Here is a 23,401-nt window from a genome sequence, read left to right on the forward strand (position 1 = left end):
TAATGCAGGTTAAATCAAACTCATGGTTCATTTCTTTTCCTTTGGAAATGGAGACTTTTCTGACAAATTGCTTTTTCTTCATCATAAATTATTTGCAGCAGAAAAAATTCCTCCATGTCCTTCATACTCTTGTACAGCTCTTCCTGCATCTTTTATTTATTTATGTATTTTTATTTTTTTATCTTTTCAGCTCTTTTCTGCTCACCTGGTCTTGTTCCCAATTCACTATTCCCTGTATATCTCTCTCAATCCCCTGCCAATCCTCTGTGGTGGTCTTGTGCACACAAGATTAGTCATTAGCTCTTCCTCCTCTACCTCTGAGGCCAAATCCTGCCACTCCTCACCAGCCTTCCGGCTGTCCAAGGCTCCACTCCAGAACACAACGATGTGAGATTGGCCCAACAAGCTGGGGGCGAGATTAGTAGTGGCACTTTGGGGCTGACTGGGCAACTAGCTGACACCAGTGGAGTTTGGGTGGTTGCAGGCTAGAGGCTGACATTTCCTGAGATGTTCTGTCACCACTGCATAACAGAGCAGAAAGAACAGGTGATGGGGACAGAAGGGGCAGTTCTGTGTCATCACCAATATTTGTCTTTGCTCAAGGAGAGAGGGACCAGACACAGGTGCTTGTTCAAACAAAAAAAAAAAAAAGAAAAAAAGAAAAAGTAAAAAATATATTTTAGCATTATAAGTGTGAATAAATATGCAAAAAAATGTTAATCAAGTCTAAATTACAGTAAAATGTTTCTATTAGTGTATTTAGCCTGTAGAATAATTTATTTATTTATTCAATAAATTAATCAACACTGTTTTTTCATTGAGCAGCACTTCCACAGACCTCTGACCAAACCTCTATCCAAACGCGCTCACAGCTGCAGTCAGACTCAGATGTTAACCTCTGCTCCATGACCTGACTGAAAATGAAATCTGCAAAGCTGCTGCTGGCTAATTTCACTCTGGCTTACTGTCACGTATTAATGCTTATTAATGAAGAGTGTAGACGAAAACATTTAAAATGTTAAAAGTACTGGATCATGTTGTAGACTCTTAATCAGAGAACAGCACTTAAAATGACACTTTAACTTTAGGTCTGTGCATTTTTTTCAGGGATATATCCGATTTCATTTTCTACTGTATGGAATTCAAATACAATTAAAAGCATTTTTCCAGACATCACAAGAGTTTGAGTTTACTCTGTTAATGTCTTTGTCTATTATTTGATTCAGTCATCCACTAAAATTAATTCAAATTTTAAAAAATTTGCTTTTTAGGGCAAATATTTTTTATGCTATTAAAATGCAATTATTTGAGATTAATTCATTCTAAAGCCTGTAATTAATTATATATATATTTTATTTATTTGAGTCATATATATACACACACACACGCACACACACACACACAATTGTTAGATGTTTTCGCCCACTTACTTTGCGAAAAACACACACACAAATAAAAAAATAAAAAAAAACCAACTATGGAAAAAGTTTCTGCCAACAATCAGTGATATGAATAATAGCATTTTCACATTAATCACAACACCCTCACTTGTGTTAACGATGCTTTATTAAAGGCAAAATAAGTAACAATGACACCTAGTGTTTCAAATCAGAAGTCGAAAGAGAAAAACAGAGAGCGCATCTCGGAGAGCAACATCATTACATTTGTTGTTGTAAACTAATAGGCCACCAGTTTACTCAACTTATATCTCCATACAGTCACACAAATTAATTTAATGAGTGTTTTTATTTGGTCGAGACCTCACACGTGAAGATAAAAAAAATCAGTTTTGATCGTACTGTGTGTGGTGTGCTCCGAAAATGTAATCACGGAACAACACACACACGAAGATGCTGTCTAGCAACTCAACTACAATCTAGTCCTCCGAGCCGGACAAACGTTGAAATGTAAAAAAAGAACCATAGCAACAACCAGCAAAAAACGTAGAAGAAGAACCATAGTAACAATCGAAAAACACACAGCGTGGAAGGGGATATATAGGATGAGGGAATGATGGTGGTCTTGGGACTATTGTTAACAGAAAAAGCCAGAACTGAAAAAAAGAACAGACTGGAGACGGCGTGAACACGGACTTTATTTACTTCCTTGTTCCCCAGCCAGCTCGCTCTCTGATCACCACCCACGCAGTCAGAATGCGCAAGTCGTCTGCATTCTTCAGAAATCAGCACTGAAGTATTAAACATCAAACATTAAATGTTCAATGTTCCCAATTGTCAGCTACAACCCGTTTTGGAGCAGATTATTGGGACAAATCGGCTCGTAACACACCACAGACCAAATGATGATTGGACAGGGAAATCTCACGATGATTGGGCGTTTGCCATCCGAGGTCAGGAAGAAAATTGGGACAAAAACAGCCCAAATATCATTATGTGTGTACCAGGCTTGAGTCAGCTTACGTCTTGATTGGCTTTTGTTCCGTACACGTGACCCCCACACTACAGGATTTATATTCTCGAATATTGAACATGTTTATTATCCACGATCTCTCCCTCCATGGCCCCCCTGAGCGGATCGGACTGGACAAAATCACTCTTAACACATCCCACACCACAAGAAAATCAGTCACGATGTCACTTGCAAACATCCAACAATTGGGTCTTTGCTGGCTTTGTTCATAAGAGGGAGATGGGCACAAAAATTGGCCTGACTATCCTTTTGTGTACCTACCTTCAGAGGTTTTAAAGCTACTTACCTGAACTTACCTGAAGGTAGATATACATAGCAGCCTACATATAGGGTATGCTAACTATGTATACTAAGTTTATGCTAACTAGATGAAAACTTTACATAAGCTAAATATGGATGAGGTAACATATAAACTACATAGATGTTTAATAGCTACATATAACAGGGTATGCTACCTTTGTTAATATTGATACAAACTACCTATTTGCTAAAATTATGAATATGCTAATTATGTAACATAATGTATATGCAAACTACACATATGCTAACTATATGCTAACATAAATCCAAACCACTTATTTGTTAAAACTATACATGTTCTTACATATTTGCAACATGTAAATAATTTTAGGCATGTGTATCTTGCAAACTCATGCAAATGTTGCCTATTCACAAATTCAGAAGGCTGTGATTTGTAACACTGATTGTAGTTTTGTCCATTTTTCAATTGTAAGTCTCTTTTTGTCAAGTGATTCTGAGGGAAACATTTAGTTCTTAGACAACAATGCCATATGGCCCTTGACCAAATCGAGCCTATCTGTTGTTTCCTGCTCAACAGATGGTAAACACAGAGGAATTAAAGCTTGCTCCTACCCCTTCAAAAATATCACAAAAAGTAAGAAAAATAAATTAAACACTTAAACAGTTTGTAAAGCTAATGATAGTTGCAAAGTCAGGATGCTCTGAGTAAGAAACATCTGGTGTTTGAAAGTGTAGGTCCTTTTACTCTGTGGTACAGGAAAAAAAAGTAGGCTGTCATCACATTGTCAGTAGAGTTTCCAAAGGAGTGCTCTTATGAACTGTCTCCACTATCTTCATTCTAAGTGCTCAAGCAAAATGCTGCAGCTTTAGAGTATCCACCAAAATGACATGCCAGGTGTCTTCCCCTGTGGCCTGGTAGCCTTGGTAAAAGCACATTTGTTTCTCACAGGAATTTGCTCAGCAGATTTCTTTTGTTGTATGAGCGCCTGAAGTGCTTCTAAATGGCTCAGAGCATTAAAAAGCAAAGAAAGTGAGTGAGTGAGCGAGTGAGTGAGTGAGTGAGTGAGTGAGTGAGTGAGTGAGTGAGTGAGTGAGTGAGTGAGTGAGTGAGTGAGTGAGCGAGCGAGCGTGCTCTTTCTGTGTATAAATGGGTTCTCTCTGGGTAGTGTAGTTTTCCTTCCACCACCCAAAGATACACATGTTAGTTAGGTTAATTGCTCTAAATTCTCCCTAGGTATGACTGTGAGTGTGAATGGTTGTTTGTCTGTTTTGGCCCTGCGATGGATTGGCGACCTGTCCAGGGCTGTACCCTGCCTCTCGCCTGCTAATTACTGGGATAGGCTCCAGCTCCCCCACGACCCTGAGTTGGACTTAGTGGTATGGATGGATGGATGAATGGATGGATGTTTGGATTGATGGATGGATGAATAATCGACTAATCGATTAGTCAAAACGGTACACAAAGTCTACAGCTTTTTAAAAAAAAGTCGACTTTTTATTTGGACCAGAGTTATGTGTCAGTGTGTAGAAACATGGTGCTGTTTACAGTGCTGTGTTAAAAGAACAACATGGTCCCTTTAAGGTCGAGCTAGAGAGGGGGGAAAAGAGAGGGAAACGTACAGCACACCAGCTGATCTGACAAAGCGTAGGTCAGAGTCAGAGCGAAAGTTAACTGTGAGAAAATACCTGTAAAACAGTGAATGTTTTGCTACAAACTTTAGCAATAAACACCACACGGCTTTTCCAGTTCCACCAGAGTCCCGTGTCTGCTTCACCACTGCTGGGCTAGCTGCAGCTTCATCCAAGAGGAATCACCACACCTCTGCCTCCAGAGCTTGGTTTGGAGACAGACGTTGGAGTTAGCAGAGGAAACAGACCAGAGCAGCACGGTTACTAAAACAGCAAAGAAATATTGCGTTTCAGGGGCAAAAAGACCAGGCAGAAAAATGAGGAAAAAACTGGTTTTGTTGTTTCTGAACACTGTGAGCGCAGCGTTTAGTTTATCTAGCACAGCAGTCGCCCCTTAAATACATCCAGCATAGGTTCAATCCCAGTCTCTCCCTGTTCCACGTTCTTATCTACCTGCTGTGCAACAAAATAAAGAATACTTATTTATGTAATGGAAGATACACATTTTACAAATAACATCTCACATATATTACAATTTCCATTTAGAGATAAATTATTCTTCATTTCATTATTGATGATGTCATGGTGACATCATGACATATCATCTAATTGATTTTGAATAGCCTGACCAGTTGACTTCAAAATTCACCTGAAATGCCAATCCCTAGTTCTAATAGAAGCTTCCTACAGAAAGAAAAGGAAACTATTCCTAATATTTTAGGCCCAAATAACAATCATTAAACAGATCCTCCTGTCTGTTTCATTTTACAGCTCCCAAGATTCATTTACTGTCCAGGCAGAGACCAGTTTAACACAGAGGAAAGTAAAGTAGCGCAAAGATGTAAAAATGAGCCTTTGGTGGTTGGAGAGATTGTTTTGTGTTTTTAATGGCTGGTTGTTAAAGAAGGTCGTAATTTTTACAGTCAACTAGGGTGAGTATTTTCATATTAATATTTTTATATTAAGTATTCACAGTAAAGTGCAGTATATTCATTTCCCCTGGTACATCTAGGTAGTAGCTTATGTTTATTTTCCTCAGTTGACTAGCTCAGTTTTTATTGCTTCACTTATAAAGATTCCCACTAAACCACACTAAGAAAAGTCTTATTCAACTTTCAGTAACCTTAATGCTGACCTCATGTGAAATTTAATAGCAAAGCTTAGTCACCATCTCCATTATATTATTCATTCAAACGTGATGATTACCCCAATCTCTGCTACGAGATTCACACAGAAATAAAGTGCACATTTAAATGCTATTTCTCCATTGTTGCATTGTTTTTCTCTTGTTGTCTCTATGTCATCAGTTCTTCCTGCCTGAGGGATGTACACACAGATTTAAAAAATATATATATGTTATGCAACTTTTTAAAAACATTAGTAAGATGTGGTTTGGGAAAAAAACCTTTCACTATAAACTTAACACAGAAACATTTCTCGCAGCATTCCTTGGCTACAAGATATTTGTTTGAAACCAACAGCTCAGTGATCTGAACACAGGAACATTAATGACTTTTTTTTGTATAACATTACTGGATATTTATCAAGTCAACAAAAGCTGCTCTGCAGCCAGGCTGGCCATTTGTAAAACCTACAACAAATTACTCTAATTACACTACTGGTCAAACACAGCATTAGTCTACAGAAACAGTCTGTCTTGTGCTGCCATGTGGACTCACCACTTGCTTTGTAGGACAAGGACAAGTAGTAAAATATGAATGGATGTACTGACGCTAAATGTTATACTTTATCTGTCTTCCAGTTGGCAAGTGGCTAAATATGACAACGAAACCACTAGTGGAGAGCATGGAAATACTCCCAGCAGCTAGGTTAGCTTGGTTCACTAGCCCTCGGGTCTTATAGGGTAATATGATAAGGAGTTGTTTCCACATAATGACAGTAGAAGATGTTCCATTTTAAGTCTCTGACTTCACATTAATAGGTATGCTAAAGGACTGTTTGCTTTTGAATAGTATTACCACTTTCAGATACAGTTAGCTTAGCATAAAGACTGGGAAAAAAAGAAATGGCTAACATGGCTCTGTCATTTTGCTAGCGTGGCTTAGCTAGCTAAGTTTTAAAAATTAGCTTAACTGATTGTTTAATTGTCTACTATTGTTTTGTTTGTGACAAAGTGACTGCAAGTCCTTAGCAGCATTAGCATCTACAGAGAGAATTATTAGTTATGATGAGAACTACAAGCAGTCTAATCAAATTGGAGAATGCACAGACATCTATATACATCTATATACTTGCTTTCTGATCAAGAAGTTTCATACCAACACAATTTGCTAACTCACAAATTCACAAGGTACAACAATTTAATCCTTATTAAAAAAATAAAAAAGCAAGGAGGCTTTCTTTTGACCCGATCTAAACACCCCTTTTAACACAACTTGTTGAAGGCAAAGTCTATTGTGCCTTCATTGCTTCGCACTTCTCTGTTTGTAAGGTAGGGAGTTGGCACTTTTGATGCGCTTCTGAGCCGACAGTGAAGGTAATTACAGAGCCAAATCGATGTTTGTGTGTGTGTGTGTGTGTGTCTGTGTGTGTGTGTGTGTTTAAGATAGAAGCGGCACAACAGAGCACACCAATCTAAACACTGCTACTGCGACTCCTATGATTCCCTAACACTGACATGCTATTTGAAAGCACATTCTGGGCCGCAGTAAGACTCCTGTGCTTGGTCAGTGTGAACACGTAAAGGTGAGTCACATGTAGGAGACATGTGGAAGCTGTAATTTGACACACTGAAAAAGAACAGTCACTGCATGTCATTACAGGACTTTGTACTGTGGAAGCCTTGTAATGTCTCACAACCATGGCTCATGATGTTGTAGTATTGTAGGCTTCTGGTGTTTTTTTGTTTGGAGTTTTTTGTTTGATTGTTTTGGTTTTGGTTTTTGTTTTATTCATTCCCTGAAGGCCCTCTCTACAAACAATTTTACACAAGAGTGAAAAGTAGGAGATAGGGACTGAATAGAGTGGTTGTATGTTACCTGCCAGCTCATTCTTGTATTCTTCAGATTGTGCTGGGGCTTTGAGAGTTAATATTACAAGATTAGAGATGCCTATAGCTGTGAGTCAAGCTGAGAGGGAAATTAATTGAATTTCCAACGAGCCTGCTGATGTGAGATATGGATAGGAAATTCAAAATCCTTGTGTGGCATGTGTATGAGAACAAATAATGGAGTAATTGAAGGAAGGACAGATAGACAAGACAAAGAACATTGACCAAATAATAAGGATCATTCATTTTATTTCTCATTTACTCTATGTAAAATTCAATGGACTTGAAATAAAGGAAAAACAAAGACATCCACTATCAAATGCAATCAAATTTTGTCCCTTGGTGGGGTCAGGATTGCTCATTTTCTTTTTAGGATGAGGATATTACAGTGGTCATATAACCACCAAAATGGTCCTCAGCACACCTGTTGAGGGGCTAGGTAACCACCACCACTTTATCCTTACTTTATGAAAGAGAAAGGGCCCATTCCCCTTACAAAATAGAGGGGTAGGGCTAAGTTGTAAGATCACTTGAAGGAACCGGGATTGCTCCTTTTCTTTTAAGTTTTAGGATGGTGATCTACCCAGCCAAATGGTCCTCCACACCTCAGTTGGAGGGTTAGATGACTTTAGCTTTACTCATGAGAGAGAAGAGGCATTTTTCCCTTTTGAAATTGAGGGCTAAGGCCAAGTGGTAAGGTCAGTGGAAGGACCTGGGAATGACCCTTAGTGTTTCACAACTTACCTGGAAGTGGGTGTGATGGATCAGCACTGTGACTTTGTCATAATGCACTGGTAAAATAAAACTTGAAAAAGATGGGTGTCTTTAGAAAGCTTTGCTTTTTCCCTTTGTTATTTGAAGTGCAGTACAACTTGCTCTGGGCATTTTGGTGTATTTTGGTATTAAAAGGCGAATCTTGCCTGGTACACAGCTCACCAAGAGGCTGCTCACAAAAGGTCTGTGTAAACTGTTGCGAATACAAAAGAAAAAAGCACAAAAGCTGATTCCACACCCTGCTGCTGGTGAAGCAGTACACCGTGAAATGCCTTTTTGTGTGAAAATATTAAGCTGCTCCAAATTCCAAATGTATGCATTCTAATATGTTTGGTATGTTTCTCTTGTAGAGGCTCATGACTAATTCAGGGACTATGTAAGAAAAAAAGCAAGCTCCTGATAATACTCTTATGAAAGCGAGGCACTCAAAAACAGGAAGAGGCATACTGTGACTGTTCATGGACTTTATTGAAACTCACCCCAAACTGCCCTTTGATGTGTGTGCCTGTTGTGAAAAATAAAAAAAATAAAAAAAATCACCAGTAAAGCTTTTTTTGAGTGTGTGTCTATGGACTGAAGTGTGACACAGCACAGAGTATCAAAAACGGGCTCGAATGCCTGCTTTTATTAATATTCAACTATTTTTAGACAGATATTGTGGGCAGCACTAGTTAGCACTCTTGCCTCGCAGCATGATGGTTATGGGTTCTAACATGCTGGTAGGCTATGACTTTCCTGTGGGGAGTTTGCATGTTTTCTCTTTGCCTGTAAGGCCCATCATGCATTACATCCACTTATGGTGGTACACGGTGCATTCACTGGTATTTCTAAACTAAGCCAATGTGTGGATGTGAGTATTCTTGGTGTGTTTCTGTTAGCCCTGTAATATATCAGTGACCTCTGTTTCAGTGGCATCTGAGATAGGTTCCAGCTTCCAGTAACTATGAATATGATAATAAACCCCTTTTCTTTCTCTTTTTTTCTTACAAGGATGCAGGCAAGTTGTTTAAGGAACATTAAGTTTCTCTGAAATATTACTTGCATATGTAGCCATCAAAGTACATTGCCAGGTAAGAAATAATGTGTGGTCCTCACAGGTTACCCTTCTTGAGGTTTTTTGAGCAATCTGAATGCAACACTATTGAGCTCTGGCGCTCTGCAGATCCTATAGTTAAGTAGTCACTACAACTGTCAGGTAATAAGAGAAGAAAAAACATTTTTTTAGAGCCACGATTCCCATTTGTAATGCATTTATAAGGACCCTGACAGAGCTGGATGCTTTATCTATGGATCATCTTTTGTCATTAACAGATGCATTTTTAACTATGATCTTTTTAAAAATTACAGTTATACCTCTTTTAGTTTATTGGTGGCTCAGAAAAGTGAGTTTATGTTATCTGCCTGAATTGAAATTTTCCTTATTTATTCAGTGTGTAGAGAATTTAAATCACACATTCAAGGAAGAGACTGAATTTGGTTCTCCATCATTTTTGATTCACATCCTCTTGGCTTAGGTTTTGAACACTATGTAACGGTAATATGCACAGTGTTCAAAAGCTAAATTAAGCAAGTTAGCTAATGTTGGTTTGGCTAGCTTAGCTGCATATGCGTAAATGTTAACATTTGATGGTAAAATGACTGCAGCAGCAATAACAGCTAGATCAGGTGCCTGGGTTCTAGCATAATTAAGACTATTGTCTAACTTCTGTTCATTTTGTTAAAGGTTGATACCCCCAAAAAGGAAACCAGAGGAAGGGAACTTTTTATTTATACTGTGGAATGTAATGCAACTAAAAGCTAACTTAGCTAAGATTTTGTGAGGATATTTTATTAAATACAGTATTTAGGTGTGCCACATTAAAAAGGTTCTGGCCTTCATCAGGATTTCCAACTATATAAATTGCATTCTTCTCCAACTATTACTGGGATGAGATGTGATTATGCGAATCAAATCTTCCACTGATGCCTGTCATTTCTGATTGGAGTTTGCTGAGAGTCAGCAAATTGTAAATCCAGCTCAATGACAATATTACCTGAGTTATGGTGTCATCAAGTCAAACTTGGCCAAGCAAAATTCACTGAAGTGAAAAGCACTCAGTGCAGCATCAGGCTTTGATGCTGCATATTGTTTTTCCATGCAGTGGTAAACAAAGATATACAATCTGTTCTGAATCAGATGTCAACATATCTTAATTATTCAAACAGGCTGGAAAATAACTATCTTGAACTTTGTCTGATCAGTTTGACAGGAAGTAAATTAGTCTTTTTTGTTTTTTCAAACCAAATTTAGGTGACATTGCTCTCATTAATCAACATCAACAGTTAGAAATGTGCTTTTTTCTTCCTCTTAGTGCCGTGTAAAAATCTTAAGATTGTGCTCCATGTCCTCATTTAAATCTTAGAAAATGGGACTTGATGGATTTTAGGTTATGTCTCTGTGCTGCCACACAAGTTTTGTGTTTCTGTGCCAGTGCCCACGAAGCGTTTGATAGTATCATTACTTATATCAGTCATTATTGTACCATGCCTGATTCATTTTGTCATTTGCGTCACTGAAACAACCGCCCTTGGCTCACATGTTGGAGGAGCTTGGCTTCTCCTCATTGGCCTTATGGCTGACAAATGACTTTGTGAAAAGCGATATGGTCTCCTACAGCAGAAGAAAAAAAAAGAATAGAAATTGAATCCTGGCCTCTGTCGGCAGTCTCATCTGTCATCTTTTCAATATTGATGTCCATTATGTTTATGGATCATTTGCCTGTCTTCTGTTCTCTGGCCCAGCTCAGCCTGTCAGATCGGCCACTTGGGGCAGCAGCCCGTTGATAATGTCATTTTGATTGATGGGTTTCATAGTTTAATTGTCAGCACAGTCCAATTTTAATGGAGCTCCCCACACAACTAAGAGATTATATCTTAGATGTGACAGAGTTCAAACCATGTGCACCAGTTGTACCCAGTGCTGATACGTTGTGACTGTGGGATAGATTCTGTATCATGCTAGGCCATTATCAGCTCTTTGGCTCATGTTCGTTGCTTCCTGTATCACCTTTCATGGATCGCATGTCCTTTTACTGGAAGAGAGCAGCCTATGGCAAGATTTATCACACCTGCCAAGAGGAATAATTTGGTTTTGCTGGCATTGTACATTACTTTTGTTGTCTACATATAAGTCTTTTGGAACATTTAATGCATTTATAAATAGTCATTAATTTGGGCACAAATAGCTAAAAGTAGTGCTGTTCATTAAAACAACAACCCTGCACTTTATGGAAGGTTATAATGTTCAGTTGCACTGCATGATTAATTTGGAAGTTTGCTTATAGAGGTGCTCTCTATATTTTGTCTGCCTCATTCATTATCAGTGAAAACAGGAACTTGGTTATTGGGTTGTTTCACTCGTCTGCTGTTATGCATGAAGCCTACGTACAAGTCTGTACAAAAGGAATTCTGTCATTAAGTCTTGACTACTACAATCAGTTAGACAGCTTGTGTTTGGCACGCATGCATCTTCAATTATATAATATCATATGATGATATTAGCACATGGCAATCACACCTTCCCATATGAGCCAAATAAATGAGTGATTTTGATTAAACTGTGAAGTTTGATTCAAGTAACCAAAGTGAGCTATGTTTGGTTTATGCTGTATCTTTTTTAGCAAGTGCACACAGCTGTATGTAGGATATATCAGCTTGCATCTTTGTCATCCCTCACCGCTTCTCTACATCTCTCCCCAGTGTGTTTGCAACCAAGGTCGTAGTGGTCCTGCTCTGTTTTGCAGGGGTGTGTGGGCTTCATTCATCATCTGTATGATAGCCGCACACTAGAGTGCCCTAAATCTCCTGTCTGTGTTTGGGTGTGTGTCTTTGTCTGTGAAAGTCAGTGTGTGTCTGCGTGTACTCACCGAAAGAAATGAACTCTTATAATCCCTGCGTACACTCGATCAAATGAATGATCCTTTGTCTCTGCTCTCTCTTAAACTCCTTTTGAGATCACTGATGTGTCCATATAGAAAAAGACATCCCAACACCATACAGCACCTGTGTCTATATGATGCATTACAGCAGGAAAACAAAAGTGTTAAAAGAAGAAAAAAAAGAAGAAAATCTAGAAAAGTGTGACAGGAAGATTCTCCCCTCTTCACTCAGTAGTTATTGGAGGCATTCTTGGCAGCTGTTACAGCCTTGGGCCAATATCAAAGAGTCTATATCAGCTTGGCACATCTGGACATTGCAGTTTGTCCTCTATTTTTCTCTGCAAAATGACTAAGCTTCTGTCAGGTTGTCTGGGGCCTGTGAAATCTGGGATAGATTGAGACTGGGCTGGTTATTTAGAAGTCATTATACTCATACCACTGTTGCCTCTTTAATCTGGGCTTTTGAGTTTAGTTTTTAAGACTGTAGACCCTTCTTTCGCTGAGCCCCCTATGCACCGTGAGGCAAACACTTGCACACATGTCATGGGAGATTTTTTCAGCATCGATAAAATCATGACAGGTGAATCATCCCTGCAGCAGCATCTCCCATCTCAGCTATGAAATCCTGTAGCTCATTCAGAGGACTCATTATGGCCTCTTCACTTGTGTCCCTCCTGCCCTGTCAGTTTTTGAGGGAGGAGATCTTTGGGAAAATAGTTGTTTTCAATATCTTGTAGGCTAAGGTTTAAATGTTCTGTAATTTGAATTTTATTTCATTAATCTGCAGATTGGGATTATGTTGTTGCAGTAGAGTTAATGTGTTAGGTTGTTTCTGTGTCAGGAAAGACCAGAGAACTTGAAGAAGCCTCTGTCTGAAGATAATCAGTTGTTTATTTATGTATTGCTAAATATTGTCCATATGCAGTGCCTTTATAATTTTTTATGGCAAAATGTATGTCTGTTAGGTGTATTTCAGCCTTGAATTTAAATGCATACAACAATCAAACAATGCATTAAAACCACATCCAAACATTTAGACCCCCATTTAACAGGCATGCACTGAAGATGTTTTTCATTTCTAGCAACTGTTTCTTGCTGCAAGATTTTCTTGCAATTTGTCCTCTATTCTTCTCTGAAAAATAACTAAGCTTCTGTCAGGTTGCTTAGTCACGTTTCTTGCTGCAAGAAACTTCTGCTAGAAACAGTGGTGGGCACTTTGTTACACCAACACAGACACTGTTGTAGGCCAAGTGGCATTCACATGAAACCATGAGTTGGGGTTTCCCAGCAAAACATTATAACCAACTGATCAATTTTGTTCTCATTCCCTGTTAGTTCTTTAATATAGGGGTTGCTAATTATCTGATATGTATTTAAAAAATAAACTGAAACCAACAGAAAGATCCTGGCAGATTTAAATGGAGTCCGATTAGCAATGGATAACGTGAGCAGAATTGAAATGAGTAGTAAATGTTTTAGCAGGAAATTCACAGGTAAAGCCAAAATGAAAGGGAACTGAATGAAATGTATTATCTCAGCTTTATATGAGTCTGTATAGCTGTAGAAAAGCATGCAAAGATTAGTTAGTGTATACATTTCAATCTAGCTGTTAGGTCCAACACCAGTCCATTTAATGTAAATAATCAATGTGCTAATTTGCTTATTGGAGGTCACAGTCAGATTGATTTGTATTCTTTTTTTCTCATAAGCCATCAGATTTACCAAAGTATTTCTTCCCCAAAGTCCCTACCATATCATCACAAATATTTTTCTTGTTTACTGTGCACTCTGGCTATTCCAGGTTGTATTTCACAGTTTAAAGAAGCTGAACCAATGGACCAGTGCCACACTCTCAGCAGAGCGACTGAGCCAGCTGCTTCAGTTAAATGAGCTCCAAGCTCAATGCTGGTTTCCCCTCCTGAAGCAAACCTTTCCCCTTTATCTGTGACAGGCTTGTAAACATATGCTAGCGTAACCAGTGGAGACAGATTTAAATTCAAAATTCAATGGATAGTGTTCTGTTGTAATTTCATTTGAATTAGTATGAGTGAATGCAGGGCCAAACTCCAGGAGATTAAAGACGTTCCGAGACCTCCAGATGAAGGTCCACAGCACCTTGGTGACTGATCCACCGTTTCTTCATGCCTCTGTCATTTTATCTCTAATCCAGCTTATCTCCTCTTTAACTCACCATTTCACGTCAGTCTCTTGTTTTCTGCCCAGTAACTTAAACCTTTTCAGCCTTCTCTCTTATTTTAAGCTCTATGTCCTTTTCTCTGGCCCTCCCTGAAATGCAAAAGCTACTCTTACATTTATTAAACTGAACTGGCTGGGAGAAAAGAAGCAAAGGGAAGATTTGTTAGAGATAAAATTGAGGCAAGGGTTGAGCGCTCTGGTCCAGGCATGGATCGATACTAGGTGATGTAGGAGTTGGCGAGGGGCGATTGTGGGGGCAGTAGAAGGGCTAATCATTTCAGTCATTACCTCGTCGTGTCTCCTGATCCCAGGGATTAGCAGACAGAAACAGGGGAGATGTTGTGTTAGTGCTATACAAGGCTATCTGGGCTTTGAGGAACAGAAAACACTGCCTGTCCCCAGTTGCTTTTGGTAATTGCTCCTGCAGCGCTGTGAATGGGGATCTGGGAGAGAGAGTGTGTGAATGCTGGCTGTGCTGTAAAAGGGGCAAAGGACAGAAAGATCAGGAAACTGAGACAATGCTGGCATTTGCATTGTGTGCGTACGTGCACATGGAAGAAATCCAAGCAGACAATCCTGAAGTGTGCATCGGCTCCTCGTCTCTGCCTTCATCTTCTTCTCTCGTGTGCAGTGTGGGATAGTCGAGTCGTGGGAGAGCTTACATGCTTGGCTGCCCACAAGCCTTTATGCAAAGCTGATCATTTGACAGTGCAAAAAGGCTAGAGAGGCATGCCTGCAATGATGCCTGAAAGACCTAAAAATTGATGTGGTGTGTGTCAGAATTTCACACATGTGGACATAAATATAAAAGGGAAATCACATTCACATCAGTGATCAGGGTCATAACTGGCTTATTCAATCAGCTGTAGTCCCCACAGCGAAAACATCCTAAAAATCTGAAACTAAGGCTTTGTAATTAAATTGCCATCAACTGTCTATGTAAATTCTAACAAATACCAAGTATTAACTAACCTTTACTTGGGTGAACCTCAGACTCCCAAGTACAAGTGAAAGCAGCACATAATGTACTCTGAGAACATGAACCCTTTCTGTTGCCAGGGGTGTAAGGCACAGCAGAGGGTAGGAAAGGTCTAAAGTATGACATTGTTGTAATCATTAAAATCAAGATGTTAAAGTGAAAAAATGTGGTAATTGTGAACCAAACCAGCAAGTTCAGATAATACTGCTGTAATCAGCTTCACTTCTGGCCGCTGGTGATCACACCCTGTCGGTGTCACCATGGCAACACATTTTATTTGGATTTTTTTTTTTTTTTTTTTCTGCATTAACACGACCACATTCTTGATCATGAATCCGTTTTTGACTATAAATCATTATCATGTCAATTGCTTGCATGGGTAATAATATTTGTCTGTCTAAACTGTCTATATTTCATAGAAAAAAGATGTAAAAGTCATAATACCACTATTTATTATTTCCTAAATTCTAGGTCTTTCTTTTTTTGTGCCACATTTTTCCAAGTCTGTGCAACTACAGGGTCCCCATCAAAATTGTCTTAGACCTGCCCCTCCTTTGTTGAAACCTTTTCAACACAACTGTGCACTTAAGGGCTTCTTTATTAATTCAAAACTATTGATGACTGAAGTTTTAGTCATAGAAGCACCACACTCACCTACAAGACCCATCAGGTCTCAAAATGTGACTGAGTGCACATCTACTATGTTAAAAGGCTGTTTGGTTGACCCAGACCAGACCAGAGGAGCCTGAGTTGAGGGGTGACGATGTAGACTTTGGGCCAAACCCTGTTATTCTAAGAAATACTTTTTTGTAAACAACTAACACATCACTGCTATTAGCAGACCAAAACTGGATTTATTTACTTGTTAAATTTATGCTCATTTGAGCTGGACTGTCTGCTTCTGTCTAAAAAAGAAGTTTTATCCAACCTGCTTTATTAAATTACCTCTTACTTTCCACAAGTGTCATCAGCATCAGAAAATTCAGCCTAAAGACAGAACGTTCTTGGTGTAATTAGCAATTATTCATGAATGCACAGAGACACAGTTTTCTTTACTCAGTTAAGGAGTTTGTGTTATACTATGGAATGCTGCATTACTTAAATAGGATTATTCATGGTATACTAACACAAAAGAACATAAAATTCAGCAACTTAACTTTTGACTTTTTGATCAGTTACATTTGTCTGATTTAATAATTGTGATGTCTGCATCTCTATGGATTTTTAAGGAAGGACGAAAATAAAGAAAATATTTTCCATTTTGGCCACACCTTGAATGAATATGTATGGCCAAATTGGTACCGTTTGTACCTACCTACATATCACTGTGAAAAAGAAGATTTGCTTTGCTTTATTACTAAATAAAGCCATATATACATCTTCTTGCCACCTTCAAAGCTCATGTTCGAATTAAAATTGTGAATTTTACAAAAAAAATCTAAAGAAACTTGAAAAAACAAAGACTTTCGGTAGTTTGGTTAAATGACCTGTTAAATAAATGCATGTTTGGCTGTTTTATTGTTTGGACAACTGAAACAATCAAGGCCTTAAAAAGATAGTAGCTAAACTGGATTGTTTCATATGGAAGACACCAAAACGTAGCATTAATGTACAATCTGAGAAACTTGTTTTTAATTAATAAAACCATGCAAATATAAAGTACAAGACCTTGCAATATAATCAAGGGTCTGTAATGTAGTATAAAATTATCTCTTTAAGTAAACTAGAAAAGATTAATTCAATACATTTTAGAAGCTGCAGAAATTAACATAGATTAGACTCTAAACCTGCACATGCATGCAATGTATGTTCTTACCACGATTACTAAGATAATTTGACATTTAAGCTCCTTTGGTTGGCAATGTCGCTTTACACCTTGTCATCTTGCCAGTCCTGTGACCTGAAGGTAAAGCTGTGAATACTAAATGTACAGCTTTCCACATGGCTGCAAACATTCAGCTCTCTGAGGACACGCTGCCTCATGGCTGTGGCTGCTCTTTAACACCTCCAGCTTCAAACAAGGGGGAAAAACACTGAAAACAAAACAAGGCATACAAAAGAAATTCACGGGAAGTTTTCCCACTTGCATGCTGCATTGTGGTTTTTGACAGAATTGAAAAACAGATGAAAGAAACTTAGAATAATATGACTGGACAGCAACAAAATTGAAGTACGGAGTCATGCATGAAGCATCTCGCATGTCCAAATGTCAAAGAAAGTAAACTTTTCAGACTTTGACCTTAAAATAAGTCAGACCCAACTTGAGCAGAGAGCGGAAAATCAGGTTAAAACCCACTACTAGTGTTCTTTCCAATTCAGTCCAAGAGATAAAAAGTTTTAGAAGGGAAAGTTAAAGAGGGCAATGCTCGGTGGCAACTGTGTGGTTGTCTGAGCATGTTCATGTGTTAGTAGGATAAAAGATATGAGATTGGGAAATGATGCCAACTTCCACCTCTTCTTCTTTTCCAAAGTTGTTCTCATGGGCCCTAGTGAGTTTAAAAATAGAGCTTGTCTAATAGAGAAGATGGCCGAGAGGGAAGGAGAAGAAGAGCGTGCAGAGTCTGAAGGAGTCCTCTGTGGTAGCAGAATGCAATTTGAGATTGGCCAGATTGCTTTTTTTTGCCTTATTCCATCTCCCCCTCGGCCACTCATGAGGCGTGATATGCACTGGTGGGGTCCCTAAGCCGCTATAAGCCTGACGCCAGGACCCACACCGCCGCCAAGGAGTTGTCGCACTCATAGCACGAGAAAATCAGCACGATGAAATAAAAGAGGGACTCAGAAGAGATCAGCAGGGATTTGAGAGTGATAGATGAGAGTCGGATGAGGGAGTGGAGGAGCGGTGAAGGAACGAGGTAAGAGTGAAAGGATGAAGGAGATAGCTGAGATGGGATTAGGGTGAGATATGACAGAATGTAAATGCACTTCAGTTATCTGAGACTGGTATGTCATGGTCACACAGGACTGTCAGAAGGGCACTGTCGCAGGGCTGTCTTACAGGTTTGTACCTCCTCTGTTTCAAACAGGCATCACATATTTCCCTTTGTCTCTTTTTTGTCACTTTCAGGAGGAGAAGGTTCAGCAGAGACTGGGCAGAAGGAGACGTCGACCTGTGACATTTGCCAGTTTGGGGCAGAATGTGATGTGGATGCAGAGGATGTTTGGTTAGTTTGCACAAACCAGCACCGATCCACCATTTTTTACCAAATCTTGTGACACCATTATTGCCATTTTACCTTTTTTCAGCATTTTCAATCAAAGTACCTTGTATTTGTTTAAATGTAAGTTTGAGCACAAAGGATGTAAAACAGAGCTCTTCTTTATACTACACACACCCACTGAGGGTTTAGTGCATGGCTGACCATTTCATTTAACCTCAATTACTAGAGCAGGGCCAGGAGAGAAAGGAGATTTTCACTTATTCTGGAAATCCAATTACTATCCTTACAGGACTTGGCAATGTCAGACCAAAAATGTCTTTGACTCACACAAGAAAAACTAGTTCAGTGATGAAATGACATTTGTCAGAGATTTAACCATTTTTTTTGCAAATGATATGGATGTGGGTAATGAGTTTTTGACTTGCTCATATGTGGTAGGAGGAAAGCAGTACAAAAAAAAATACACGAAAAGGGGAAAAAAGCCCTCAGGGGCACATAAAAACATGTATGCATAGAACCCAATTAAATAGAGGCTCAATTGCTGAAACATTCTAGCAGCAGAATCAGTGTTTTGTACAGCATGAATGAGACTTAAATGAACCAACACTGCTGATTTGCTGTGGAACACAATCAGCTGGTATCAGCAAAAGGACGGCAGAACTCGTAAGAAATCCCAGATGTACCGCTAGAAATTAGAAGTGCCCTGAGAGTATGACTCTATCAAACTGCTTGATGTAATGGAAAGATAATGTACCCTGGTGTGCAATAACCATAATGCCAAGGAATGGCTTCATGATGCATTTTTAGCCCTGTTGCAAATACTAAACAGCTGGAGTCCACTCCTTGCAGTGCCACCCACTTTCGCAAATGCACCTTAATATGCCACTATAACACAGAAATTGATTTATTGGCAATTTCTTAATCCCCCTAAGGAAGAATTCATAAGATCGCCTCAGCATGAAATATAGTCAATGGTGTGTGCACACAAAACGTTAAAGAAAACGGAGCCTCAAGCTTGTTTAGCACAACTGATAGGACAGTTGTGCATCTCATAACATGGCAATGAGGTGACAGACAAGAGAGGCAGCCTAAGCCAATAATGCAGCTTGTTAAAAAAAAGTGGTTGATATAAATATTAAAACAGACGTATGAATATTTCAGTGTCCCTTCTTGTAAAACGGAAACTACAAGTACTCTTAAATCTTTAAAAACCCCTGAGGTGTTTTGATAAGAATGCTTCTGGTGAATAATCAGGCAGGTAATTGCAACCCAACAGTGGGTAATTTTCATCAAACAGCAGCCAACAACTGGCATTGTATAAGATGGTTTTGATTAAAATGACAGGTCATTCCAATCAGGCTACAGCTGGTTTTAATCAAACAAACTGTCAGCTTATCACACTTTGATTGGAGAGAGGTGACTGTAAAATGTGTTTATAGTGCATGGTTTGTATTTTAACACAAACAGTCCACATTAATTAATCATGTTCTTCTGCATGCACCTCGTTTTAAGTTTACTCTTATTGAAATTTATAAGTCATGAAAAACAGCGGCTGTAACCATGGAGAAACCAGAGGTTGACATTTCCTTATGTGATTGCAAGCTCACTATTGTACACTTTGCGTATTTAATGTTCCTATAATGGTTATCTAATGTACAATATGTACACTATTCCTAAAATGTCTCATTGATAATCAACACAAAATACATTCAATACATATACATGAATCATGTTTTGTGGGATCGTTTGCCACCTGTTAAACCGACTGGTCAGTTAACTGGGCTTTTTTAATGGCGCAGGTCTTTAAGAGATGAAATGTTTATCTCAAGGTCTTATTGAGGTGCTGTGGCACTCTATAGTTATAAATAGATTATAATAGAATTAGAAATATAATGCTTATAGATCATAAAAATGTCTTGATTTAAAGTTAACTCACAAATCAGAAGTTAAAGATTTCATATTGATTCAGAACAGAAGAGAGTCTGCAGCCTGCATGAAATATATTCTATCATTTAACTTTGGATTGGATTTTACTAACTTACCAGAAAACAAGACTTGAAGGCATCTGGTGTGTAAAACCTGCTTTGCAAACATGAAATACTATGCCTCTGTAATCCAACTAATTTGAGAAGACACATACACAACTAGTCTAAATAATCAGCTGACAATTTAGGAGATGTGGTTAATTTTATCCTCCAACTCTGAGAACGGGAAGCAACACACCAAACTGGTGGCAATTTTTGTGGTGAAATATTCAATCATAGGAAACCAGTGGGTTTAAAGCAACACCAAACACATTGTTGCCCTGCAGCATCCTGGGGCTGAAAAACCGCATTTCACAACTTCTTGCTCCAGCCTGGAGCATCATGTGAACGCTGCGTTTCGCTATAAGGCACTGCTAAATCTCGATAACTGACAACCCCTTCTGCAAAAACACAAGGGGACATTATCAGAGGAAGTGAGGAAGAGAGAGAGAAATGATGACATAATAGATAAGGCAATAACCAACATTGGACTGACTTTTACTGGCTGGAGAGAGACAGATGCAGAATTAGCTGCTGTTAGAAGGTGCCAAAGAGTAAAAGTCTGCCATGTTGAGTAGTGCTGCTTTGCCACTTCAAGAGTTCATTTAGAGGTCAGAAAACAGATCCTTGATCTCTAAATCGTGGTAAAATCAGCCTATGATAATTCAGATCATATCCTTCTCTTTTAACACAAGAAGCTGAATCATTGAGTTGGAATTGGATGAGCCATTAGTGAGTCTGTGAGCACAAACATACAATATTCTAAGCATTAAAATTATCTAAAATATTGGAAATAATCCCAATATTTGGAATCAAAGTGCACCAAAAGGACTCTTTCCAGAGCGTCTGGAAAAATACTTTACTTTCCAATCTCAGGACAGTTGTTGCTGACAGTAATTTGCTGATGAAAAATAATCACTCTGTATGCTTTTTGCACAGATCTGTTTATTCATGTTTTTTTTTAACTCTGATACTATTCTATAATTTGATAGTAAAAAGTAAACATTTCTGTTTTAATGAAAGGTTACGTTGGGTCGTCAGAAAATTGCAGTTTCAGGCCACTTTTTCACCAAAGTGCTTTTGATGCCATTTGTCATCATTTGTGATTCACAAATAACAAAATGAATATTTTTTTTCTCTTTACTGTGTTTTCAGATAAGAAAAAAATGCACTTAGTTTTGTGTTTCTTAGAATAGTGTAAATGGATCAACCTCTGCTGGCAGAATGCTGCACTTGTCTCTACTCCACCCTCCTATAGCTTTCTGAACTCTATATGCAGGCAGGCAGGCAAAAAAATACTAATTTACCCCAGAGGGATCAATATAATGTCACCAAAACCCATTTAGATCCATTTGTGGTGTAAAACTGTAATTACCCACAAAAATCCATGCTTTCAAAGCCGTCAATAGCATCCATCGGTGTTGATGTAATCAAAGGAAAGCAGATAGCAGAGGCAGTCTTGCAGGGGAGGCTGCAGGAACGCTTGGTGGGTGAACGCTGGGGTTAGACCTCCTGAGAAAAGAGAGAGGGGTTTTTACAAAGCCAGCATTTGTGTCCATATTGAGGCCCATCCTGTGGAGAGTATAAAGGAATTTCAATAGAAATCCAGACAAAGAACAGGGCAAAGGGTAGAAGAGTTGGAGAGTTCCTTTACGTTGTTTGAGCTGGGTCCATGCAGGTACACATATGTACAGCATGTGCACATACATCCACTGGAGGCTGTTCCCACACCCACTTGGCCAGCTTTTGGGGTAATGGACTTTTTTTCTTTTGTTTTTGTTGTTTTATATATATATATATAGCTTTTGATTCTTTCAAGTGGTTTCTTTTTTTGCGTTTAAGTTTTAGATTTTTTGGGTGGTTGTTTTGTATTCATATACTTAAACTTTTTGTCAAACTTTCTCTTTTCTTGCGTCTATTGTTCCCTTTCTTTCTTGCTTTTGTAACTGTTTCATGTGTCTTTGTGGAAGCTTTGAGTGTAATAATTGTTGCTTTGCCTCCATTTTAGTCATTTTGTAAGTTTTGACTTTGGTTTTTGTGCCTTTGTTGTTATCCGCCCTTGGTAATCTTTTAATGTTTTGCATAACTGAGTTTACTTTCTTACAATTAATGAAAACAGAGCCTTTGAGCAGTTCGCTAGTGTTTTTGTTGTTGTTGTTGTTGTTTGTTTGTTTGTTTGTTTTTTTACATTTCCACTGACCTTGCTGTGCAAATGTCCTTTTTTTTACTGAGCCAAAGTCTTCAGCATTTTAACTGTACTAACATGCTGTGTCTGTGAAGGTGTGAATAAAAGGGCTGCCCAGTAAGGTTTACATGACTCCCTACTTGATTTAAATAAACAGGCAGTCAATAAGGTTAAACATAATTATTTTTTAAATGCTGGCAGAATACAGAGACAGCAGCAGTAGAGTCCTGGAAATGGTGGCTTACTGGGAGGAGAGCAGGCCGGTTGGTTTTAAGGATGGACTAGCTGGCAAACCGATTGGTATCCTGCAGACAAAAAGGGCAGATTTTTGGTTTGGGCCACCTGGCAGGCTAACTAATTAACTGTAAGACTAGTCGAAGGTTATGAATTAGAGCATGGCATGTGAACAAGCCTCAGATAGCATGACAATCTGGTCACGACTGGCTGCTGGTGCTGGGTTTTTAGGGCGGAGCAGTTATGGCTCGAGGATTAGCAGGTGACTGTATTGTTTATGAGGAGAGGCTGTGCAGAGACAGAGCATGGTAAAAGAGACAAAAACACACTGAACACACACCATGAAACGGACAAAATAACAACAACACACACAACGAGCTGGAGCCACAGTTGTTTGAGCCTAACACAGCAGTGTTTCCCATACATTCATTTATTTCTGGCAGCTCAGTACAATAAAACTGTGCTCACAACAAATTGAATTTCTATATTTGGGGGGTGCTCACCTAGCTCTCACACTCCCTCGCTGATACACTCCCACAACAGATGCAGACATACCATGATTTGTTGTTTCCCCATGCTGCACACAAACACCCTCAACTGA

General features: G+C 38.8%; 1 protein-coding gene across 1 annotated transcript in view; it reads left to right on the forward strand.

Annotated features, from left to right (window-relative positions):
• The window catches only part of tmeff2a (transmembrane protein with EGF-like and two follistatin-like domains 2a), a 159,416-nt gene that overhangs the window by 108,565 nt on the left and 27,450 nt on the right, over positions 1-23,401 (forward strand). The window contains exon 5 of the mRNA XM_042001360.1: positions 18,264-18,360. Within this exon, the coding sequence (XP_041857294.1) occupies positions 18,264-18,360 (97 nt within the window). The remainder of the gene's footprint in view (positions 1-18,263; positions 18,361-23,401) is intronic.

This window comes from Melanotaenia boesemani, chromosome 12 (genome assembly GCF_017639745.1).
Source record: "Melanotaenia boesemani isolate fMelBoe1 chromosome 12, fMelBoe1.pri, whole genome shotgun sequence".
NCBI lineage: Eukaryota > Metazoa > Chordata > Actinopteri > Atheriniformes > Melanotaeniidae > Melanotaenia > Melanotaenia boesemani.